Genomic DNA, 21,457 nt, shown 5'->3' on the forward strand with positions numbered 1-21,457 from the left:
ATCAAAGGGCACCTTCCTCGTCTCCTTCCTCTTCCGGGAAAGGACATGCCCCCTTCTTCCCCCATCTTTCCTCTCCCCCATCTTTCCTCTCCCCCATCTTCCCTCCCCCCACTTCAATCCTGTCCCCTTTCTCCCTTTCCTTCCTTCTTTCTCCCTTTTCTCTTCCCTCGTATCATTGATTCCCAAAGATCACTTTTAGAGAGAGGAAAGCAGGTAGCCTCTGGCGGGGGTGGGGGTGGGGTGGGGGGGATTTGCTTTATCTCCTTTGAAGTTCCCTAGCTTCAAACTTCCAGAACGCTCTTTACTTCTGTCATTTATTAACTTCTCTCTGACACCTGGAAGGAAAATCCTTGTTTCCATTGTTCCCATCAGCTACTGGAGAACAGCTGATTCCTGATCCAAGGTTTCTATAGCAAGACCTTGATGTCTAGCTGGGGTTCTATCATTTTTTAGGGTTATCTCCTCCTCTCAGGGGACCAGGGATCATACTGGGGAGAGGGGGGATGGCAGAGTCATGGAGAAAGGCTGTGCCGCCAGGGAGTGGGTGAGTGAGGGGACAGGGGAGAGCCAGGAATTTGCCCTTGAGAAATTCACCTTTTGTCCAACCAGGAAAGCTGGCTGCAGTCTCTAAAACAACCCCTCATTGTTTCATCAGGGCCAAATGGCTGGAGGTCCCCTCCATTCCAGCTACCACCTGTAAGGACCTCATCTTTAGGTAGCCCCTGAGCCGATTAATCAGATCACTCACTACAGGGGCTCTGACTGCCCCTCTTCCCATCAAGGACTGAATATTACCATCAGCCTGCTTGTTCATTCTCCCCTTGGAAACAAACTAGTAGCAGGTGTCTGGGTGGGGGGCTTTGCAGGCTGATTCTGCAGACCGCTGGCTGGATAAGGCTTCTGCGTGTTTTCCCAGCTAAGAGCAGGCAGAGTTTCAGATGGCTTTGGACAAGGAGGTAAGAATCAGCTTATAGAGACTGTCTAGAGCGCATGTCAGGGATGGTTTTCACAATTAGGTTTTAGTATGGGGGAGGGAGAAGGTGATTTGTCCCTAAGAAAAAGCTGTGTTTAATCAAAAGCCACATACCAGGAAAGCAGCATAGTAGCAATTTTTGAGAGAAGAGAAATCATGTATATCCTGCTCAATTTTTTTAAGGTTAAGAGAAAAACATTTTTTTAATTGCTTTTTAATATGCTTGTCAGTTAGATAGTATTTCTAGTTAAAGGAGTGAAAAAGAAAATGAGGAGGACGGCAAGAACATTGTAAGAATGAATTTCTCAAGCAATATGAGTCACAGATGGTTCATACACAGAACATAGTTGAAAATTATTGTCATATTGGGATTTTTTTTTTTCAAATGTAGGACCAATTAGAATATCACTCGTTGATCCCTGCTAGCTACAGGGCTTCTGTTCATTCCTTAGCTTTTTTCTTTCTTTTCTCTTGTTTTTTTTTCTTTCTTTTCTTTTTTTTTTTTTTGGTTGTTGACTATTTTGGGAAAAGGGAAATTCCTCTTGCTTTTCTTCCTCCAGTAACCAAGGACCCAAGTGACTCAAACATGCCTCTTAGTTATTCAGAATCTTTCTAAACACGGTCCAAATTAGTTTCCCATTCTGTGCCTAGAAAGTGGAAATACAGAGCGTTTTTTAATGCGCAGAGGGCATATTCCAAATCATCTTGTGGGATGATACTTTTCAGTTTCAATGTCGTGTGATAGGAAACAGTTTGCTGGCCTCGTTTTTTTTCAAGCAGCAAATTGTTTAACTTCTCTTCTCTGGGACAAGCAGTAATTAGCGCTGCTCTAGGGAGCAACGGTGAAGGTATTTTTAAACACGTCTTTCCAGGTGTCCCCTGAGCTGACACGCCCCCACCAACATGTCTGAGCAATTTTCAGCAACAGACTGTAGTGGGAAGTTCTGACAATTTCGAGGCATTTTTATGTATCCACTCTATTTTATGCTTACAATTAAATGGAATTGTCCCAGGGAAAGCTCGTTTGTAAAACGCTGAGCGATACAAGTGCTGGAGTCTTATTATCACATATAATTAATATTGGAAACATAAAACTACAGTTACTTGTTAATTACCTGAGACTTCATCTCAAGTTACTCAGTGCTGTGAGTTACATTTGAAATTTAAACTCTGTCCCCTCCCCCCACCCCAATGCTCCCAATGTAGTTTAAACACAAAGGTATCATCTTGGAAAAAAGTGTTCCTTTCTTGGCTTTGTGGTTTTTATAGTTATTAATACTGTCTCCCCCAAATCCATTTTTATGTATGGATGACTCTATGACTAATATATAAAAAGTCCATCTCTGTCTGCAGACCATGAGAGTTGTGGCATTTTCCAGAAACATTCTTGACATTCAACAAGATGGTGCTTGACTTTTAGTCTCTGTAGGGATTGCTGTGGCAGAGCTTATTGTCAAGATCACAGAATTCTCCTTGTCATGAGGTGCTCTGAATTACATGTAGTCTAGGTGCATGGCAATAGAACGAGTATCTTTCAGCTGTGCGTTGCTCTTCGCCAGCCCGTTGGAAAGGGACCCTCGGGCACTGTGGGCTCTGGGTGCTGACAGCAAAACCTTTCCCATTGCAGATTACGTCTTTGTCACGCCGGTAGAAGTGGACTCGGGCGGGTCATATGTTTCACACGACATTTTGCACAACGGCAGGAGAAAGCGGTCGGCGCAGAGTGCCAGCAGCTCCCTGCATTACCGATTTTCAGCATTTGGACAGGAACTGCACTTAGAGCTTAAGCCCTCGGCGATCTTGAGCAGTCACTTTATTGTCCAGGTACTTGGGGAAGATGGTGCTTCAGAGACTCGGGAACCCGTGGTGCCAAGATGTTTCTATCAGGGATTTATCAGAAACGACAGCTCGTCCTCCGTCGCTGTGTCTACATGTGCCGGTTTGGTAAGCACCCCCTACTCCCTCTTTCCTGTGTTTTGTGTGACTGGAATGAACAGATGTCTGCAATCCTAAGTGCTCTTGCAGCCAGCTCCACACATTCACACTGTCAGCTTTGATACGTATAATATTCTCAATTGAATTAATCTAATCTGCTCCCAGAAAAAGAAAATCTATCTAAAAGAACTTTAATTACCATTTAGAACGTTCTTTTGATGTTTAATGGTCTGGGCCTCTTCATTTTCCATGTTTGAGACGATCCCCCAAGGAAATTAATTTGATGGATGCCATTCGCTTTGGAAAGTCTTGAGAGACCAGGCTTTATATAAATCTAACAAGCTGCGTGCCTCTACAGTGCTTTGAAACAGGGAAAACTGTATTTAATGCAAAAGTGCATTCACTGCCCTGGGAAGCCCAACCTTCCCTGTGGAAGGGAGGCCTCTTGTTTTCTTTCAACTGATCTGTTCATGTTGTCCTACTCACGTGAGACGTCCTTTTTGAGTGTGATGTGGTGTGTTCAGGGGCTGGTGGGATTAAGTGTGGCATCCAGGAAGGCAGGACACTTAAAAAAACATTTGGGACAAGCGTTATTTCCTCTTGTGTAATCCTCAACTGTTGGGCTCGAGATCAAGAATATTGGTATAAATGATGCTTGTCTCAGGATTCAGTCATCTGTGAGGCAATAAACGGTGATCTGGGTTGATTTCATCTCGTGTTGCAATTGAGAAGTGTCTGTAACTGACAGAAGAGTTTGTGTGTGTGTTGAGACACACCATGGTCATGCTCTGGCGTGGCTAGAAGAAGGAAAATGTGAGAAAGCCCAGCTGAGGATGTAGTTAGTAATGTACATGATACATCATGTCCGAGCAAGAGGGGGAGGGGCTTAGGCGCTGGTGACTGAAGACTCCCATGTTCTTGACTAGCTGAAACTTTATTCTTTAACTTTTTTGTTTTCATATTGTGACTTGACATGTAGCTAAAATCTTTTATCACAACCAGAGTTATGATATTTTTTGGTACGGTCTTTAAACTATAGAGCAAAGCAAAGATTTAACAATTCCCGGCTAAGCTGGATCTGTTTAAATGAACAATATGGCTTACTAATGACCTATATATTCTAACATGGTTACACATAGCTAGGCAGCCCACATGCACGTGACTATATCTTGTTTTTGTTGTTTGGTTGGTTTGGTTGTCGTAAGTCTCCTGCTCATTTGGGAGCGTCCTCCTATTTTCCCTCTTTTCTGTCGATTCCAGTATCCTTATGTCTTCAGAAGGAGGTTAGGCCGTCCATCACAGTGCCTTAAACTATCCCATTCCAGATAACCCAGGGGTTAAGAGTAGTCTGTCCAAGTTCATTTTTCATACCAGCCCTTACTAGTAGGACCTTGGGCAAGTTATGAATCTCTCTGTGTCTTAGTGTCTCTATCTCTACAATGGGAATAACAAGAGTGTTTACAGCACCGTGGGGATAAAGTGACTTCCTACATGGGAAGTGCTACAGCAGCTCTTGGAAGGAACTTAGTCTCCCCATGGTTAATGCACTCAAGATTCCACTTTCTGTGAGTGATGGGAAATCTGACCAGTTATCCCATATTCATAGATGTTGGGTTGTTTCTCCTAAGAAAGAGATTCACTTTTGAACAGGGAACGACCACTTAGCACATAGAATGAGGCAAGTTAAAAAGTTCCATCTTTGGGATGAAGGTGAAAGAAGTCATTGGCAACCACATCTGCCCGTGTATAAGGCTGATATAACTTTTTTTCTTTGCATACCAATCTGATTTTTGTTTGTTTTTATCTTTTTAATTCAGTTTTTATTTTATATTGGACTGTAGTTGATTTACAATGTTGTGTTAGTTTCAGGTGTACAGCAAAGTGACTGAGTTATACATATACATATATGCATTCTTTTTCAGATTCTTTTCCCATATAGGTTATTACTGAATATTGAGTAGAGTTCCCTGTGCTGTACAGTAGGTCCTTGTTGATTATCTATTTTATATATAGTAATGTGTATATGTTAATCCCAAACTCCTAATTTATCCCTCCCCCCCCCCTTTCCACTTTGGTAACCATAAGTTTGTTTTCCAAGTCTGTTGAGTCTGTTTCTTTTTTGTAAATAAGTTCATTTGTATCATTTTTTTTAGATTCCACATATAAGCAGTATCATATGGTATTTGTCTTTCTCTGTCTGACTGACTTCACTTAGTATGATCATCTCTAGGTCCATCCATGTTGCTGCAAATGGCATTATTTCATTCTTTTTTATAAGGCTGTTATAAACTGAAATCATGAAACTCACAATCTGTTCCTACTTTTCAACAAGCCAGCCACATATACTTAATTAACTTTAGTTCTGTAGGCCTCAGTTTCCTCTCCTGGACCCTGTGAAATTATTTCTAAGACCACGGCCATCTCTAGGCATCTGACTCCAATTATCCAATTGTTTGGGCCCATGGGGTATGGGGTAGGGAGAGGATCAAGCTTATCCCCCTTGCATTACCCACCTCCCCAAGTCCCTGCCGCACAACAGCAAAATACAGACACATACAGCCGTCCTCAATCAAACAATAAGAAAAATAAAACAAGGAGGAGGACAAAACCACAAATGAGAAGCTGAGACACTGCTCTGTATTAATGTCTGTAACTTCTATTGAAGTATAATGTATATACAGAAAAGTACAAAAATGTATATACAGAAAATGCAAAAATCGTGGAGTACAGCCTAATGCATTTTTACAGAGTTCACACCACTGTAACCAACAGCCAGATCAAACGGGACGTTACCAGTGTCCCAGAAGACCCCTACCCACATCCCCTTCCACTCAGTGTCCCCCAGAAGTAACCACTATCCTAATTTGTAACATAGCTTAAGTTCGCCTATTTAAAATTTTTTTACCTAAGAGAGGGTCATACAATAATTCCTCTGTATGAATATTCTACATTGTTTCCATCTAATTGTTGGTGGCATTTAAACTGTTTCCAGTTTGGGGCTGTTAGGAGGAGTAATGCTAAACATTCTCATCTATGCCTTTTGGTGAGCTTATGGACACATTCCGTTGGAAACATACCAAAGACTGAAGTTGCTGGGTCATAGGTTAATATATATGTTCTCCCCAAAGCAAAATAGCGGTCAGTGCGGTCAGTGTTCGTTTGTTGGTTTTGCAGCTAGCCCTTATACAGGCGGCACTCACCCTAAGCAGGTGAGAGTGGCACCACCCAGCTCCTTCCCCAGGAACTGCACTTACCGCTATTTTCCTAGATTCTGCCAAACAGCTTTTCAGAGTGGTTGCACTAATCTACACGGCCATCAGCAGTGTATAAGAGTTCCAGTTGCTCCACATTCTCATCAACACTTGCCGTGGTCTGTCTTTTCCATTTTTGCCACTTCCATTGATGGATGTGAAGCCATATCACACAATGGGTTTAGTTTGCATTGTTCTGATGGTTAATGAAGTTGAGTATCCTTTCTTATGCCTACTGGCCACTTGTATACCCTCTTTTGTGATATCTTATATGGACAAGAAGTATTATACAGGTTTTCCCCATTATCTGAAAGTAGAGTGTTCCTATGAAATCTTTTGTAAGCCAAAATGACAAAAGCAAAGAAGCAATTACCTTAGGACACATCTTGGCAATGAATGCACAAAATAAATTGACATAAAGCACAAGTGTTCCCAGACATAGTCCAGAGCTACGGTGGCTTGATGCAGAGATTCTGAGTGCAGTTCCTGGGGAAGGAGCTGGGCAGTGCCACTCTCCCTGCTTAGGGTGAGCGCTGCGTGTATAAGGGTTAGGTGCAAAACCAACAAACAAACACCACACTGATCGCTATTTTGCTTTGGGTTTTTGTTTTTTTTTTTCATAAAAATGAAAATCCTCTTCGTATTTCTTTTGGTTAGCAAAAAACATGTGCTAATTGGGTCTTTCGTAAAAGCAAAGTGACATAAAGCAAACTTGTGAAAGTGGAGGACTCCTGTAAATGTTTTCAGCCCAAATTGTGGTGCTTTTTCCTTTCTTTGTGAATAGAAACAAGAATTCTGAGCAAAAACACCTTTGCCAACTTAGCATCTTTGATATCATGGCTTTGCATCTCTAACAATGCATTGACCTGCATATGAAACGCTATTGAATAGCAGTAGTGAACCCTGGGAAATCACTTGAGGCTCCACATTGAGGAATCACTTCTCTAGGCCCATTGAGAGATGGGGATGGAGGGAAATAATCACTCCAGGAGGAAGAAATTTTCCTTCTAGCTACCCAGAACCGATGAACACTGCTCCCTTCCTTGGTCAAACAGGGGGTTCCTAAAGTGAATTAGCAAGTGCTGTAATGCATTCAGAATAGTGGATGATTCAAGGGTTCAGGAGATGGGCAGGTCTCTAACATGCTTGGTGGATGGGCAGGTCTCTTACACGCTCATCAAAGTTCACAAGCCAGAAGAGGTAAATGACTCTTCTTCCACGAATACAGAAACTGACATGAGGTGAAGGAGACTAAGATGAATCGTCTTCTACCTGAAGTGTCTACATTGGTGTTTCACCAAGAGGGGGGCTGGCAACTGGCATCAGAGTGACTTTCAAGGTTCTAGCAGTTTCCTAGTGTGCATCAGTGTGTATTAAAAAAGTGATAAGTCCCCTTTAGATAATAGAGTACTGACAGGAAAGCTAACCATTACCTTGACTGCTAGGGAAACCCCAAGAGCGAGTGAGAAAGGGTGGAGGGGTTCTAATAGTGAAATATATTTGCATACATACATATTCCAGTTAGGATTTCTCCGGCAGGGAATTTAATAATTCAGAATTAAACTATACTCAAAATAGTCTCTTAAAATGTACCCCCCCACACGATGGGTCTCATTTTATTCAGGAGTTAAGTAGGCAGTTATTTACTTGGAATAATCCATCAAACAGGAGTTGCAAGCTTCCATGAGTGAATCCTGCCTACCCTTATGTCTGGAGGGGGTGTTTTTTAAAATTTTTACTGGAATATAGTTGCTTTACAATGTTATGTTAGCTTCTACTTCACAACAAAATGAATCAGCTGTACATATACATATATCCCGTCCCTTTTGGATTTCCCTCCAATTTAGTACACCACAGTGCATTAAGTAGAGTTCCCTGTGCTATACAGTATGTTCCCATCAGTTGTCTGTTTTATACGTAGTATCAATAGTGTATATGTGTCAATCCCAGTCTCCCAATTCCTCCCACCCCTCCCCTTTCCCCCTTGGTATCTGTACGTTTGTTCTCTACGTCTGTGTCTCTATTTCTGCTTGGCAAATAAGGTCATCTATAAGATTTTTGTAGATTCCACATATATGTATTAGTATACAACATTTGTTTTTCTCTTTCTGACTTACTTCACTCTGTATGACAGTCTCTAGATCCATCCATGTCTCTACACATGACCCAATTTCGTTCCTTTTTATGGCTGAGTAATACTCCATTGTATATATGCACCATATCTTGTTTATCCATTCCTCTGTTGATGGACATTTAGGTTGCCTCCATACCCTGGCTATTGTAAATAGTGCCGCTATGGACATTGGGGTTGCGTGTGTCTTTTTTTTTTTTTTTTTTTTTTTGCGTGTGTCTTTTTGAATTATGGTTTCCTCTGGGTATATGCCCAGTAGTGGGATTGCTGGGTCGTATGGTAGTTCTATTTTTAGTTTTTTAAGGAACCTCCATACTGTTTTCCATAGTGGCTGTATCAATTTACATTCCCACCAACAGTGCAAGAGTGTTCCCTTTTCTCCACACCCTCTCCAGCATTTATTGTTCGTAGATTTTTTGATGATGGCCATTCTGACCAGTGTGAGGTGACACCTCATGGTAGTTTTGATGTGCATTTCTCTGATGATTGGTGATGTTGAGCATCTTTTCATGTGTTTGTTGGCCATCTGTATGTCTTCTTTGGAGAAATGTTGTTTAGATCTGCCCATTTTTGGATTGGGTTGTTTGTTTTTTTGATATTGAGCTTCATGAGCTGCTTGTATATTTTGGAGATTAATCCTTTGTCAGTTGCTTTGTTTGCAAATATTTTCTCCCATTCTGAGGGTTGTCTTCTCATCTTGTTTATGGTTTCCTTTGCTGTGCAAAAGCTTTTAAGTTTTTAAAATTTTGAATGCCTTTCAACAGGAACAAGCTCTCTCCAGCTCACCTCTGCCCCTTATGCCTGTCTGCCTTACACCCTGAGAAGGTTATCTAGGTTTGCAGAACTTTGTCCCAGAATCTCAGGGTTGCAGATGAGCCCAATCTAATCACTCTCTGCCATGCACGTTCTTTTGACCATACCCAGCTTCTCCTTGACCACCATGTTGATGAAATGATCATTACATCCAGGAAGCCTATGCCATTGTCAGGAGACCCTTCATCTTGATGTTGAACTACATACAAGCTGCCTTCTTATGACTTTCACCTGTATTTCTTTTTTTTTTTTTTTTAGATTTTTATTTGTATTGATTGATTGATTGATTGATTGCTATGTTGGGTCTTCGTTTCTGTGCTAGGGCTTTCTCTAGTTGCAGCAAGTGGGGGCCACTCTTCATCGTGGTGCACGGCCCTCTCAATATCGTGGCCTCTCTTGTTGCGGAGCACAGGCTCCAGACGTGCAGGCTCAGTAGTTGTGGCTCACGGGCCCAGTTGCTCCGCGGCATGTGGGATTCTCCCAGACCAGGGCTCGAACCCGTGTCCCCTGCATTAGCAGGCAGACTCTCAACCACTGCGCCACCAGGGAAGCCCTCACCTGTATTTCTTAATTTCGTTTTCTGGGATGCTAGGACAAACCTGTGTCTTTCTTCCTACAGACTAGGAGATCTCAAAGTCCCTTTTGCCCCCCAATTTTTCTACCTCGGCATTCCTTTTTCAGGAAGACGGTAATTTTCAGAGTGTGGTCAGCTGGATTAGCTTAACTTGAGGTGTTGAAAATGTCAATGTCTTTACATACAACAGAAGGTCAGGGAGGCTGGGCCCAGGAGTATGTATTTTTAATTTTCCAAGTGATTCTAATACATACTAACATTAGAGAACCATTGGATTAAGACATTGGACATATAGGCAAGTTTTTTTCTTAATTGCTGTTGGTTTGACAGACTGAGCCCATTTCTGCAACTTAGTAGAAATGTCATATTTGGAGAACTGACCGGAAAGATACATTGAATGACTCTGTCATTCAACTATTGATGGGCTTCTGTTATGTCAGGCACTGTTCAGAGCACAGGGTGGAAAAAGCTGCAGGCAAGGTGGATGCTATTTTCTGCTTCACTGGATTTCATTCTAAGGAAGAAATGGAGTGGTGATATAAGACCCAGAAATGCTATTTTATTTTGAACCAGGCTGTGATTCAGCAGAGCCCTGGAACAAAGGGTTCATGGAGTATGGTTTTAGATTAGGATGTTAACAACTCAGAAATGTTCTGTGTTAAAGACATTTGCTTAACTCTGTTTAAAAAGTTTCCCTAACTTATTTGACTGTGGAAACTTTTTTTTCAAGGAACCTCTCTTCCTAGTCTGGTAGTGACCAGAAAATCACCAAAGCACTAATTCCCAAAAGAGGTACTATAATATTATGTATTGATTTCTAACTAAGAGGTATTCCAGCCATAAAAGTGTTTTATGACCCTGTAAGTGGTATCATGGCTATATATTCCAATAAAATTCGGGAAACTTTTATTAAGCAAATGTCTTTGCTCTAATATATTTCTCACCTTTTAATGTGCTAATGTGCATTGTGAAGCTCCAAGAGGTGGAATTTTGATACTAATTTGACTACTTCCCCATTCCCCCCTTTTAAGCCATGCTTCCATCCACAACTTGCCCAGGGTTCCATGGTTCGCCATGAAAGAACAATTCTTAGGTCTGAGATTATTTATACTTTATTGTTACCGGATGAATCCAGTTACCGCGTACGTCTTCCAGTTGGAAAAATGCACCTCTTGCTTAAATTCTGGACACTCAGCTCCAATGTGAAGATCAAGGCAAGAGGCATGCAAAAATGCCACCCGTATAGCATTTCTGCCCAGATCTGTGATACGTGGGTACTTTAGCTCTGATTAATCACCTCAGCGGGGGGCCCAGCTGGCGGGAGTGGTAGAGAGCTGTGCTGTTCCTTTGGCATCTTCTGTCCAGCCTCTGATTAGGATCCAGCCTCAGCATCACATCAGGGGCTCAGAGAGGAATATGCACCACGAAATCCCTCCAGCCTTGACTGCCGATGCACTGTCCAATTTTGTCACTTGGTTGTCCTTCCTTTCCTTTTGCTTTGTCCGCAACAATTAAACCGTAAGTGGTGTTTCTCTTCCATGGCTGGCTGCCCTAATGTCCCCATTGTCTCTTTCTTAGTGGTGGCCTTTTTGGACTATGACGGCAGGGACCCATTCTCCGGAGAGCCTAGGTCCCTGAAAGGAGCTTTGGAAGCAGTTGGTTTCAATAGGCGGTAGGGGAACACTTTGATCTCCTTTTTTTCAGAAGTACTTTATGACTCAGAAAGCTCAGCCATTGAGTTGCCTGTTGCTGGTCGCCGGCTGCCCGGTAGTCTTTAGAAAGATTTCCATTCATAAAAGGGCTGAAGTTAAATGACCTTAGTCCACACAGGCAGAAAGAAAGCAGGCTCTTCTGCTTTGTGGGGCCTCGTTAACCAGCAGAGGTTTGCTGCGTGACACACACCCCCTTGGAACTTTTTGGTCACTTGAGAGGATCACGTGAAGTTAAGGATTAGACTGGGTTCTATTTACAAGTTTTTGGACACAGGCTGACCCAAATCAGAGATGTTTTCTTAGGTTATGCCTTGTTTCATCAAGGGTAAAAAGATTTTTTTTTTTTGCCTCTTTCCTGTGTGCTCCTTTCAGACGTGATGTGTGAAGATGATTATTTGCTCATAACAACACTTTTAGCAAAATGCCAGCCAGTCTTTTTTTTTTTTTAAATTGCCAAGGTGTTCTAATTACGGGATTTATGATGTACACTAAAGTGGAAATGCCTTTGAACTTAGCTTTCAGTCTCCAATCCTAAGTTTTGTTTTTAATCATTAAAGACTCTTTTAAAAACAATTGCAAAGAAAAATCTAAAATATCAGGATTCATCATTTTGGCAACTGTGTGTAAAGTATCTTGTGAGTTTTATAGATATTTTGACTGTGTCGTGTTTCCTGAGTACCAATGTCTCTATAGAAAAATTCAGTTCTGTGTGAAGACTAGGAAGGGTGTTGTATATTGAACTAGTTCTTTGTGTTATTTTGATATTTAAAACAAATGTAAAGTTCTTTCATCCTAATAAAGCATATCTAGGTTTCATTGAACAAAAAACAAACAAACAAAAAAACACCAAGGTTCTTGCCAGAGAGCGGGACCCCCAGGCTGATTTGAGGGTTGCTCTCATGGGAGGGTGAAAGGCTGATTCCTCCTCCCCATGCTCTCTGCCTGTTAGAGGATGGCCACTGAAGCATCCGTCTCCCCAAGGGCCAGAATTGAGAGTCTTGGGCTCTGCTCTCAGTTTTCTCATCTGTAAAGAGATGAGAAATGGGCAATGGTGACTCCCTCTCTCAGGATTGTGACCATCTATGAATGAACTCTATCCTCGATTATTCTTTTCGTTGTTGTTTGTTTTTTTATTGCGTTATAGTTGGTATACAATATTATAAAGTTACAGATGTTCAATATAGTGATTCACGATTTTTAAGGTTCATACTCCATTTATAATTATTATAAAATATTGGCTATATTCCCCATGTTGTACAATGTATCCTTGTAGCTTATTTTATATGTAATAGTTTGGACCTCTTACTCTCCTACCCTTATATTGCCCCTCCTCCTTTTCTCTCCCCACTGGTAACCACTAGTTCTCTATATCTGTGAGAGTTTACTTCTTTTCATTATATTCACTAGTTTGTTGTAGTTTTTAGGCTCCCTTTGTAAGTAATACCATACAGTATTTGTCCTTCTCTGTCTGACTTACTTCACTTAGCATAATACCCTCCAAGTCCATCCATGTTGCTGCTAATGGCACAATTTCATTCTTTTTCAGTAGTATTCCAATGTGTGTGTGTGTAGATACACACACACACACACACACACATCTTCTTTATCCATTCATCTGTTGATGTACATTTAGGTTGCTTCCATATCTTGGCAATTGTAAATCATGCTGCTGTGAGCCCTGGGGGTGCATGTATCTTTTTGCATTACTGTTGTTGCTTTCAGATATAGACCCAGGAGTGGAATTGCTGTGTCATATGACAGTTCCTTGATTATTCTTGACTTTGGTCTCTGAGAGGGTCTAGGAAGGAAACGGTAATTGAAGCTCCTGCCCTGGAGCATTTTCAAGCTCGTCAGAACAGGAAATGAGCCCTTGGATGTTGGCAGTCATCCTGGTGAGAGTCCTGGGGGGTTTGTGGGGGAAGGTAACCACTGCTTGATCAACTAGGAAGACATAAAATGAGAGGAAGATAAAGAATCAAAGAGGAAGGAGCAAAGAAATCGATAAAGATGAGGATCAAGGCACATGAGATAAAGCCAGGCAGTGTAATGGCTTTGAGCTCAGACTCTGAAACCCCAGCTGTGGCCTTTACTGTGTGACCCAGGTCAAATTATTTACCCTCTCTGGGCTTAATTTCTTCACTGGCCAGATGAGGATAATGGTAGTTCCTCCCTCAGGTTTACGGATGCTTAATTGAAACAAAAATGGTCCGTGTACAATGCTAAAAAACAGTGCCTGGCCCATAGTAATTACATTGATAGTGTGATAATATATCAAGTAGTAATTGGTATTATTGTAGCAGAATTGGCTAATGCCAATCCACCTTACCACCCACAGGCAGGAAAGTTTTAGTCTAGATATTAATAACAGTTTATACTGATTGAGCATGTATCGAATTATTAAAACTGGAGCCATGGAGAGGAAGATTCAGCTAAGACACAGATGGAGGCCTTAATGATATTTAACTACCAGTCGGCATATCACTATTCAAGGTCTAAAGTAGCAATTTTTTTTCCTATGCGCTTGAAAAAGACTTGGGCACTTTGGAGGGGAAAAAACTACATATGTTTAGGCTCCGCCTCTGAACATTCAGTAGGTACTAGGTAGAGCCTGTGTGTCCACTTGAATAAAGGAAAGAAGAGCTTCACAGATGGTCCCGGGGGCACTGGAGACTGTGAATCGTTGTCCTAAAGATGTCCGCAAAGAACCTTCTCCGGGGAGATAGAAGACTAGTGGAACATGCTTTTGGAGAACTGCGTTTGCTTTTGGAATGCATCACACCTTGCAAGTGTGGTCATTGACGCTCTGACTAGCCTTAGGCAGTGTGTGTACTAAGGGGGGCAGGTAGGGGTGGCTAATGTGAATCCAAATGTACAGATGGTCCTTGTTTCTATATTATAGGACTTCTCAGTGGCAAGTATTAGAACAACTCCACCTTGAACTTGGTTAAGCATAAGAAAATAGATTTTTTGTCTCTGGGATAAACTTTCTTCTCTGTCTCTGTCTCTGTCTCTCTCTCTCTCTCCCCCTCTCCCTTTTCCCCTCTCCCCCCTCCCTCTCCTCCTGCCCCCCTTCCTCCTCTTTCCTTCTTCCCCTCCCCCACCTTGTACTAGGTGACTAGCTTTCAGCAAGGCTGGACCCAAGCTACCCAATGACATCATCACTGCCCTCTTTCTATCAGTCTTTCAGCTCTTTTTGCTCTTCCTTCTTGCCCTTCTGCATGCAGGACCACCCGAATTCCAGACATGATTCAAACGTTTCCCTGGGTGCCTTGTATCTCGTGTGACTTATGGAGCAGTAACTCTGCACTTGTAACCTATATCATGCGTGAGAACAAGTGCGTGGGGCTCTGGGCTGCATTTGCTCTCTCACCTGTCAGTAAGCCTCAGAGGGGCACAGTCAAACCATCTGTGTGTCCAAACGAGACGAAATCATATTTTGGTTTCTGTATTGGCATGTGAATTAACGCACAGAAGGAGGTCTGGGATCACGCAAGGCAAGCCAAGAGCTCCAGTTACCTATCAGTTTGAAGCTCTTCTTGAAACCAGAGTTGATTCGTTCTGTTGTGTGTGTGCCCTTAAAATGTACATAAGTTGTGTTAGCCAGTACTATTTCTGAAGCAATTTTTTTTTTTGGTGGAGAAGAAGTGCTTAAAAATAATGTGTATCTTGGAGTTCCTTATCACGATGTAAGCATCTGTCTTATTCTTTTAACTGCTGTATATTTAATCATTCCCTTCCGATTAATATATTTGCTTCCAGTTTTCTTTTGCTGTTGCTGAAAGAGCATGCATATATATGGGTCTTCTTTGTGTGTGTGGCGGGGGTGGGGGGGTTGTTTTTTTAACATCTTTATTGGAGTATAATTGCTTTACAATGTCGTGTTAGTTTCTGCTTTTCTAGGTCATCACAAAGCATTGAGCTGATCTCCCTGTATACGGGTCTTCTCAGTTGCATGCAATTCTATATTTTATGAGAGAGAGAGACAGAAAGACCTACTTTGTGAAAAGCTGAGATGCCAAACACATACGGGATATAAGCTGTGGCCAGAGATTGACTTGCTGATAACTGACATTATCCACCCAATATCACTATCACCTTGGTTGTATAACATGCAGAGTTACTGGGAACTCACTTCATTTTTTGTTTTCCATGAGCCTAAGACAGCGGCTTAGAAAACCACTTCTCTCCAGTGGAGCATGTGTGCTGGTAAAACTGCACGGTTTCCCACCATCAACAATAAACAATTTAAGAGAAAATGGTACTGATTAATTCCTGAAGTCCAAGTATAAACAGCCCTAATGTTAACAGTGCACATTGAAGGCTCTCATGACCCAAAATATTTGCCTGGGTTTCCTACACATCTCTGTCCGCAAACCCAGGAGTTCCTCCTCAGTTAGATCAAGTTATTGCCATGGAAGCGCGTTCCCACGGTTTTTCTATCCAGTTTCAGGGCCCCGTACACTCAAATACCATAATACAAGTCTGGCGAGAGTGTCCTGTCTGGACTGCACGCTCACGTCTCCTGAAGGGGTGCCTTTGATGTATGGAAGGATTTCATGTTCAGCTGAGTTCTTTTGATTGCTTATTCATGCCACTGAGCTTTGAAATATCTTATCTGCCCTTATTACCACCACAAGTCAAGGGGGCATGCTTTCTAATATAAATTATAAAGTGCACATCACTAATTTACTAGAAGCCAGCTATGTGCACACCCTTCTTTAGAACCGGCACTTGAAAGGGATTGAGATAAGCTAGTCAAAGGAGATTATCTGTCTCATTATTTACTGAGTTCTCCCACAGCAGAGTGCTGTTTGAGTGTCTGTGGGTTCATTCTGTGACTTTACAGTTCCTCAACTCCCTTTCATATTTTACTTTGTCACTTCGAGGGGGCGAATGAAGAGTTACCCCAAGTGAATTTCTCTGTCGATAAATAATGAACACAATTTTTATTTCTACCTTGATTGTCGAGTTGAGGTCTGTTGTAGGCAGCACAGAGATGTGGCTGAAAGAAAATATTACTGAAATGCGTTCTCACTCTTTAAATATGCTAATGTATTTTCCTAAGGTTTAGTCTTATCTCAGGGTTTTACAGTCATTGTTTTCCTGTAAAAGGCACTGAAGTAAGATGAATTCCAGTCCCTTTAAAAGATTCTTTTTGTGCATAAAGCAAATGCTAATTTCTGTTTAATATTATATATTTAGCACTGTCATTTATGATAAAATAATATCTAGATCAGTGAGTCTCAGCATATAGAGCTTGAAAAAAATGTAGATGCCCAGAGCCTACCCCAGGCCAATGAAAGCAGAATAGCTGAGGATGAGGCCCAGGTATCTGTGTTTTTAAAAGACTCCCCAGTTGATTCTAATGTGCAGTCAAGTTTGAGGACCCCTGCTCTAGATAAATGTCCTCAGGGGCTTTAGAGATGCTGTCACCTTAGAAATGCCTTGTGCAGTAATTTAAGAAGGCAGGATGGTATGTTAAAATGCATGGGATTTTAGAAGTTCATCTCTTTCACTTAGGAGTTACATGATCTTGGTGAAATTATTCTTTTTAAAGACATTTTATTTATTTTTAATTTATTTTTGGCTGCGTTGGCTCTTTGTTGCTGCTCATGGGCTTTCTCTAGTTGCAGCGAGTGGGGGCCACTCTTCATCGCGGTGCGCGGGCCTCTCACCATCGCGGCCCCTCTCGTTGCGGAGCACAGGCTCCAGACGCGCAAGCTCAGTAATTGTGGCTCACGGGCCCAGTTGCTCCGCGGCACGTGGGATCCTCCCAGACCAGGGCTCGAACCCGTGTCCCCCGCATTGGCAGGCAGACTCCCAACCACTGCGCCACCAGGGAAGCCCTGGCAGGTGGATTCTTAACCGCTTCACCACCAGGGAAGTCCAGACATTTTATTTTGAAATAGTTTTAGACTCACAAACAGTTGCAAAGATAATATAGAGAGTTCCCATGTATCCTTCACCCAGCTTTGGGACATTATCAAATTATCTGAGAATCTAGTTTCCCTGACTGTAAAGCAGAGATAAAAAAAACCCAAAAAAAACAAAACCTTCAAAGTGAAACCGTACACCTAAGGTTGGTACTTGAACCCATCCAAAACCGACACTGGGACTTGAACCCACTGTCTTTCAATTGAGATCACACACCTGGTCTCAGGACTTAATGAAGCTCCCGTTCTTTCTCTCATTGCAGAAAGAATTCAGTGAGACAAAGTCATAGGTAAGAAGTGGATTTATTTAGAGAGATCCACATTCCATAGACAGAATGAGGTCCATCTCAAAAGGCGAGAGCGGCCCTGGGAGAAGCACCCTCCACAGACAGAGTGTGAGCCATCTGAGAAGGCGAGAGTCCCCGAAATATGGATTGGTTAGTTTTTATGGGCTGGGTAATTTCATAGGCTAATGAGTGGAAGGATTATTCCAACTATCTTGAAGAAGAGGCAGAGATTTCTAGGAATTGGGCCACGCCCACTTTTGGGCCTTTTATGGTCGGCCTCGGAACTGTCATGGCGCCTGTGGGTGTGTCTTTTAGCATATGGTAATGTATTACAGTGAGCACATAATGAGGCTCAATTGGAAGTCGAAACTTCTGCCATCTTGAACCTAGTTAGTTCTAACCAGTTTATGTTGTATCCTCAAGGGCTATGTCATTCTTTTAGAGGTTGTGCCCCACCCCCTTGCCTCCTGTTTCAAAAGGGTTACCATGAGAATTAAATGAGATAATGATAACATATAAAAATTGTGGGAGTAGAATTCTAAATTGGCCCCCAAGCTTCCCAGCCCCTGGTATATGCACACCTTCTCCCAGTGATTCGATCAACTGCTAATTTAGGTGCTGCTGGGAAGGGATTTTGCAGATGTAATGAAGGCTTCAAATCACTTGACCTTAAGATAGGAAGATTGTCCAGGTAGGTTTGACCTATCCTGTGATCACACAGAGTCAGGAAAGGCAGAGAGTTTCACAGCTAGGGGGATTTGACATGTGAAAAATTCTCCATTGCTGGCTTTGGAGGTGGAGGGGGCCACGTGGCAAGGAATGGAGGTGGCCTCTAGCTGATGGCCAGCAAGGAAACGGAGCCTTGGTCCTATAACTAGAAGGGACTGAACTGTGCCAACCATCTGAATGAACTTGAAAGTGGATTCTTTCCCAGAGAAAGGAATGCAGCCTGGCTCAGGCAGAAACCCTGTGCAGAGAACCCAGTCACACTGTGCCCAGACTTCTGACTTGCAGAACTATGAGCTAATAAATAGGAGTTATTTTTAAGCTGCTAACTATGTGGTAATTTGTTCTGTAGCAATAAAAAACAAATGCAGAAAACGTCTAGAGTGCTTACTCTGCAGCTGGCTCAAGCACACGGTCCCTTCCCTTTGCAGAATCACGGCCATCTGAGGTCATCCATCAGCTGCTCATGCTGCCTCGTGGGGCAAGTGGGACAGTCGGTCCAAGGAGAAGCAGCAAGCTTCCTTCGATTTCACTGTTTACAATTGTGTGGGAAATTGTGATATTTAGCCCACGGTTTCTCAGGGCACCATTGACACCATTGAGGCGGGGGAAGGGGAGTTTGCTGTGGCCTCTACGCACTGGATGCCAGTAACGCCCCCCTGGCTGTGTCCAAAAATGTTTCCAGACATGGCCGGCTGTTCCCTGGGGACACCATTGTCCCCAGCTGAGAACAATTGATACAACACAATCACAAACTGGCCTCTTTAATAGAATGCATTTACGTAAGTTTATTTTTTTCAGTGTATACTTGTTGATCTCAATGCCAGTAAGAATAATGATTTTAGGTACTTCACCTGCTTTAGAGGAATTTAGCCTGGGAGATCTAGAGGAATGGTATATGGGAGCTGGCAGGTGGATTGGGTGGCAGCAGGAAAACCGTCTGGAAGTATATTGAAAGGTGTGTATTTGCTTTTGAATCTCACAGTATGCCAATCCAGCCTGCTGAAAATAACTGGATCTCTGAAGGCACAGGGATATATTTATAAGAAAATTGACTCATATTCTTATGCGGGAGGGAGTTTGACGATGTGGATGTAGGTTAGAAATGTGGATTCTATTTCTGGATTTGCAGCTGAGCTTAGAGAAAAGTTAAATATCCTGTGTGTTCTCTTGATCTATAGGACTGGGGTCAGTGGGCAGTTCTGGGAATGAAGGGAGAATGTCCTCTATGTTTTGTGATTGTGTGTTCAACCCTAGAAGCCTTGTAAAGGTATATTAGGTTTTTCTATCTACTGCATGGAGTTGGGCAATTTATTATACATTAACTTCTTAGTACTTGGAGGGGCGAGGTACTTGGAGGTGTTTGGAGAGGTACGGAGCTCTGTTTTAATTGGAATGCTAGGTAAGAAACCTAGTTCCCTCATAGTCATGGACTCACCAGCTGACCTGATCATTGAATCTATTTCTGTCATCCCTTCTTTGAATAGACCCTTCATCTAAGAGTGAATAGTAGTACATTGGTCCTATGTAATTTGCAACATCCTTTAAATTACTCAACCTCTTTATAAATATACCAGGGAAACAAAGTCAAGGTCCCTTTGGGGCTTGTATTCTTAGTTCTCATAACGAATTGCTGACGTTTCTTCTTTCTTTTCCCTCTATTCCTTCCTCCTTCCCACCCATCTATTCATCCTTCTAACCCAAAACATTTATTCCCAGCTTACTATGTGCCTCAGTCCTATCATAGACTATGGAAATACAAAAACGATAATATGGTTCTTAAATTTTAGGATATTCCAATGTGAGAGTGGGGAGTATTGTTGACAGGAATATAAACACCTAAGGACAGTGTAACAGAATTAATATAATTGCTAAGGTGTGTTGAAAGAACCATGAGAGCACAAATAAAGTGATGAGACTAATTTTTAATTCGATGGGCAGGCAATTTAAATGATCCCGTTAGCCCATGAGGGTATATAAATACCAGGTGATCTTATGCACACGTCTGTGTAAACATCATTGCTCACAGGTCAATTCAATACCCAATTGCAGCCACGTCTTATCACCTTCACTGTCACCACCGTGATCGAAGCCACTCTAATCTGGATTCCTACCGCAGCTTCCAATCTGATGATTCTCTTACGTTGTGTGCCTATGAGGTGTTTTTCTCAAGTAGCCGGATGATCTCACCTTCCTCTTCTCCACCAGCTAATGGCTTTCCATTGCCCAGTATATAATCCAGATTTCCTACCATGGTCTACAAGGCCCTGTGTGATCTGGCTCCTTTGGCCTGAAGTCCTATATCTTCTCCCATCGTCAACTCCACCCCAGCCCTTCTGATATCTGGGGAAAGAGCAAAGTGCAGTCACAGGAGTGGGGGCCTTTGAGCATCCCCAGAGCCCCCCCACTCCTGTGATTGCACTTTGCTCTTCCCCCAGATATTCACCTGGTTTCTTCTGACACTTCTTGGCACTTCAGTTCTCTGTGCAAATGTCATCATTGCAGAAAGTTCCTCCCTGACACCCGGTTACTCTCCATCCCCTGATCTTGCTTTATTTTTATTCCTACTCTTTACACATACTACCTGACTGGCTTGTTTATTACCTTGCATATGCTGCCTTCCGCTCTTAAATATCTGCTCCATGAAGACTGGAGCTTTGTCTCTGCTGTTCCACAGCTGTGTCTCCAGTGGCTAGAATAGTCCCTGGCCAATAGTAGACACTCGATAAACATTTGTTATGTGAATGTATGTAATTAATATGCTGGTAATTTAGAAACAGATACATGATTTCTATGTTTGGCATACATCAGGAATTGGAGATTTCTTACGCACGCATTGGAAAAACTCATCAATTGTGTAGCTTCTATATGCAGGTTAGATAATGGAGGTTGAGAGAGAGCAGTGGCCACCTATAATTTTTTGTCTGCCCAGCATCTGTTTCCCCAGTCTTTTGGTAAAAACACTGAAGTTTTCCTTGGGGCCCTACCTTCCTTACCTGTGCCTTGGAATTGGGTGGAGGTGACTTATTTCCCATAGTGACCAGTCAGAACATCAGCTGTGCTTGACTACAGTGATTGGTTCAGAGGTGAACATGTAACAGGAGCAGAGCCAATAAAATCAA

The 21,457-nt window shown here is 42.3% G+C and overlaps 1 protein-coding gene across 2 annotated transcripts in view; it reads left to right on the plus strand.

Annotated features, from left to right (window-relative positions):
• Positions 1–261: 261 nt before the first annotated feature.
• Positions 262–21,457, plus strand: part of ADAMTS18 (ADAM metallopeptidase with thrombospondin type 1 motif 18) — a 150,819-nt gene continuing 129,623 nt past the window's right edge. For both annotated transcript variants that reach the window (XM_082366319.1, XM_082366320.1), the window contains exon 1: positions 262–2,917. In XM_082366319.1, the coding sequence (XP_082222445.1) occupies positions 2,486–2,917 (432 nt within the window). In that variant the 5' untranslated portion in view covers positions 262–2,485. The remainder of the gene's footprint in view (positions 2,918–21,457) is intronic.

Source organism: Balaenoptera borealis, assembly GCF_965194805.1.
Source record: "Balaenoptera borealis genome assembly, chromosome: 19".
NCBI lineage: Eukaryota > Metazoa > Chordata > Mammalia > Artiodactyla > Balaenopteridae > Balaenoptera > Balaenoptera borealis.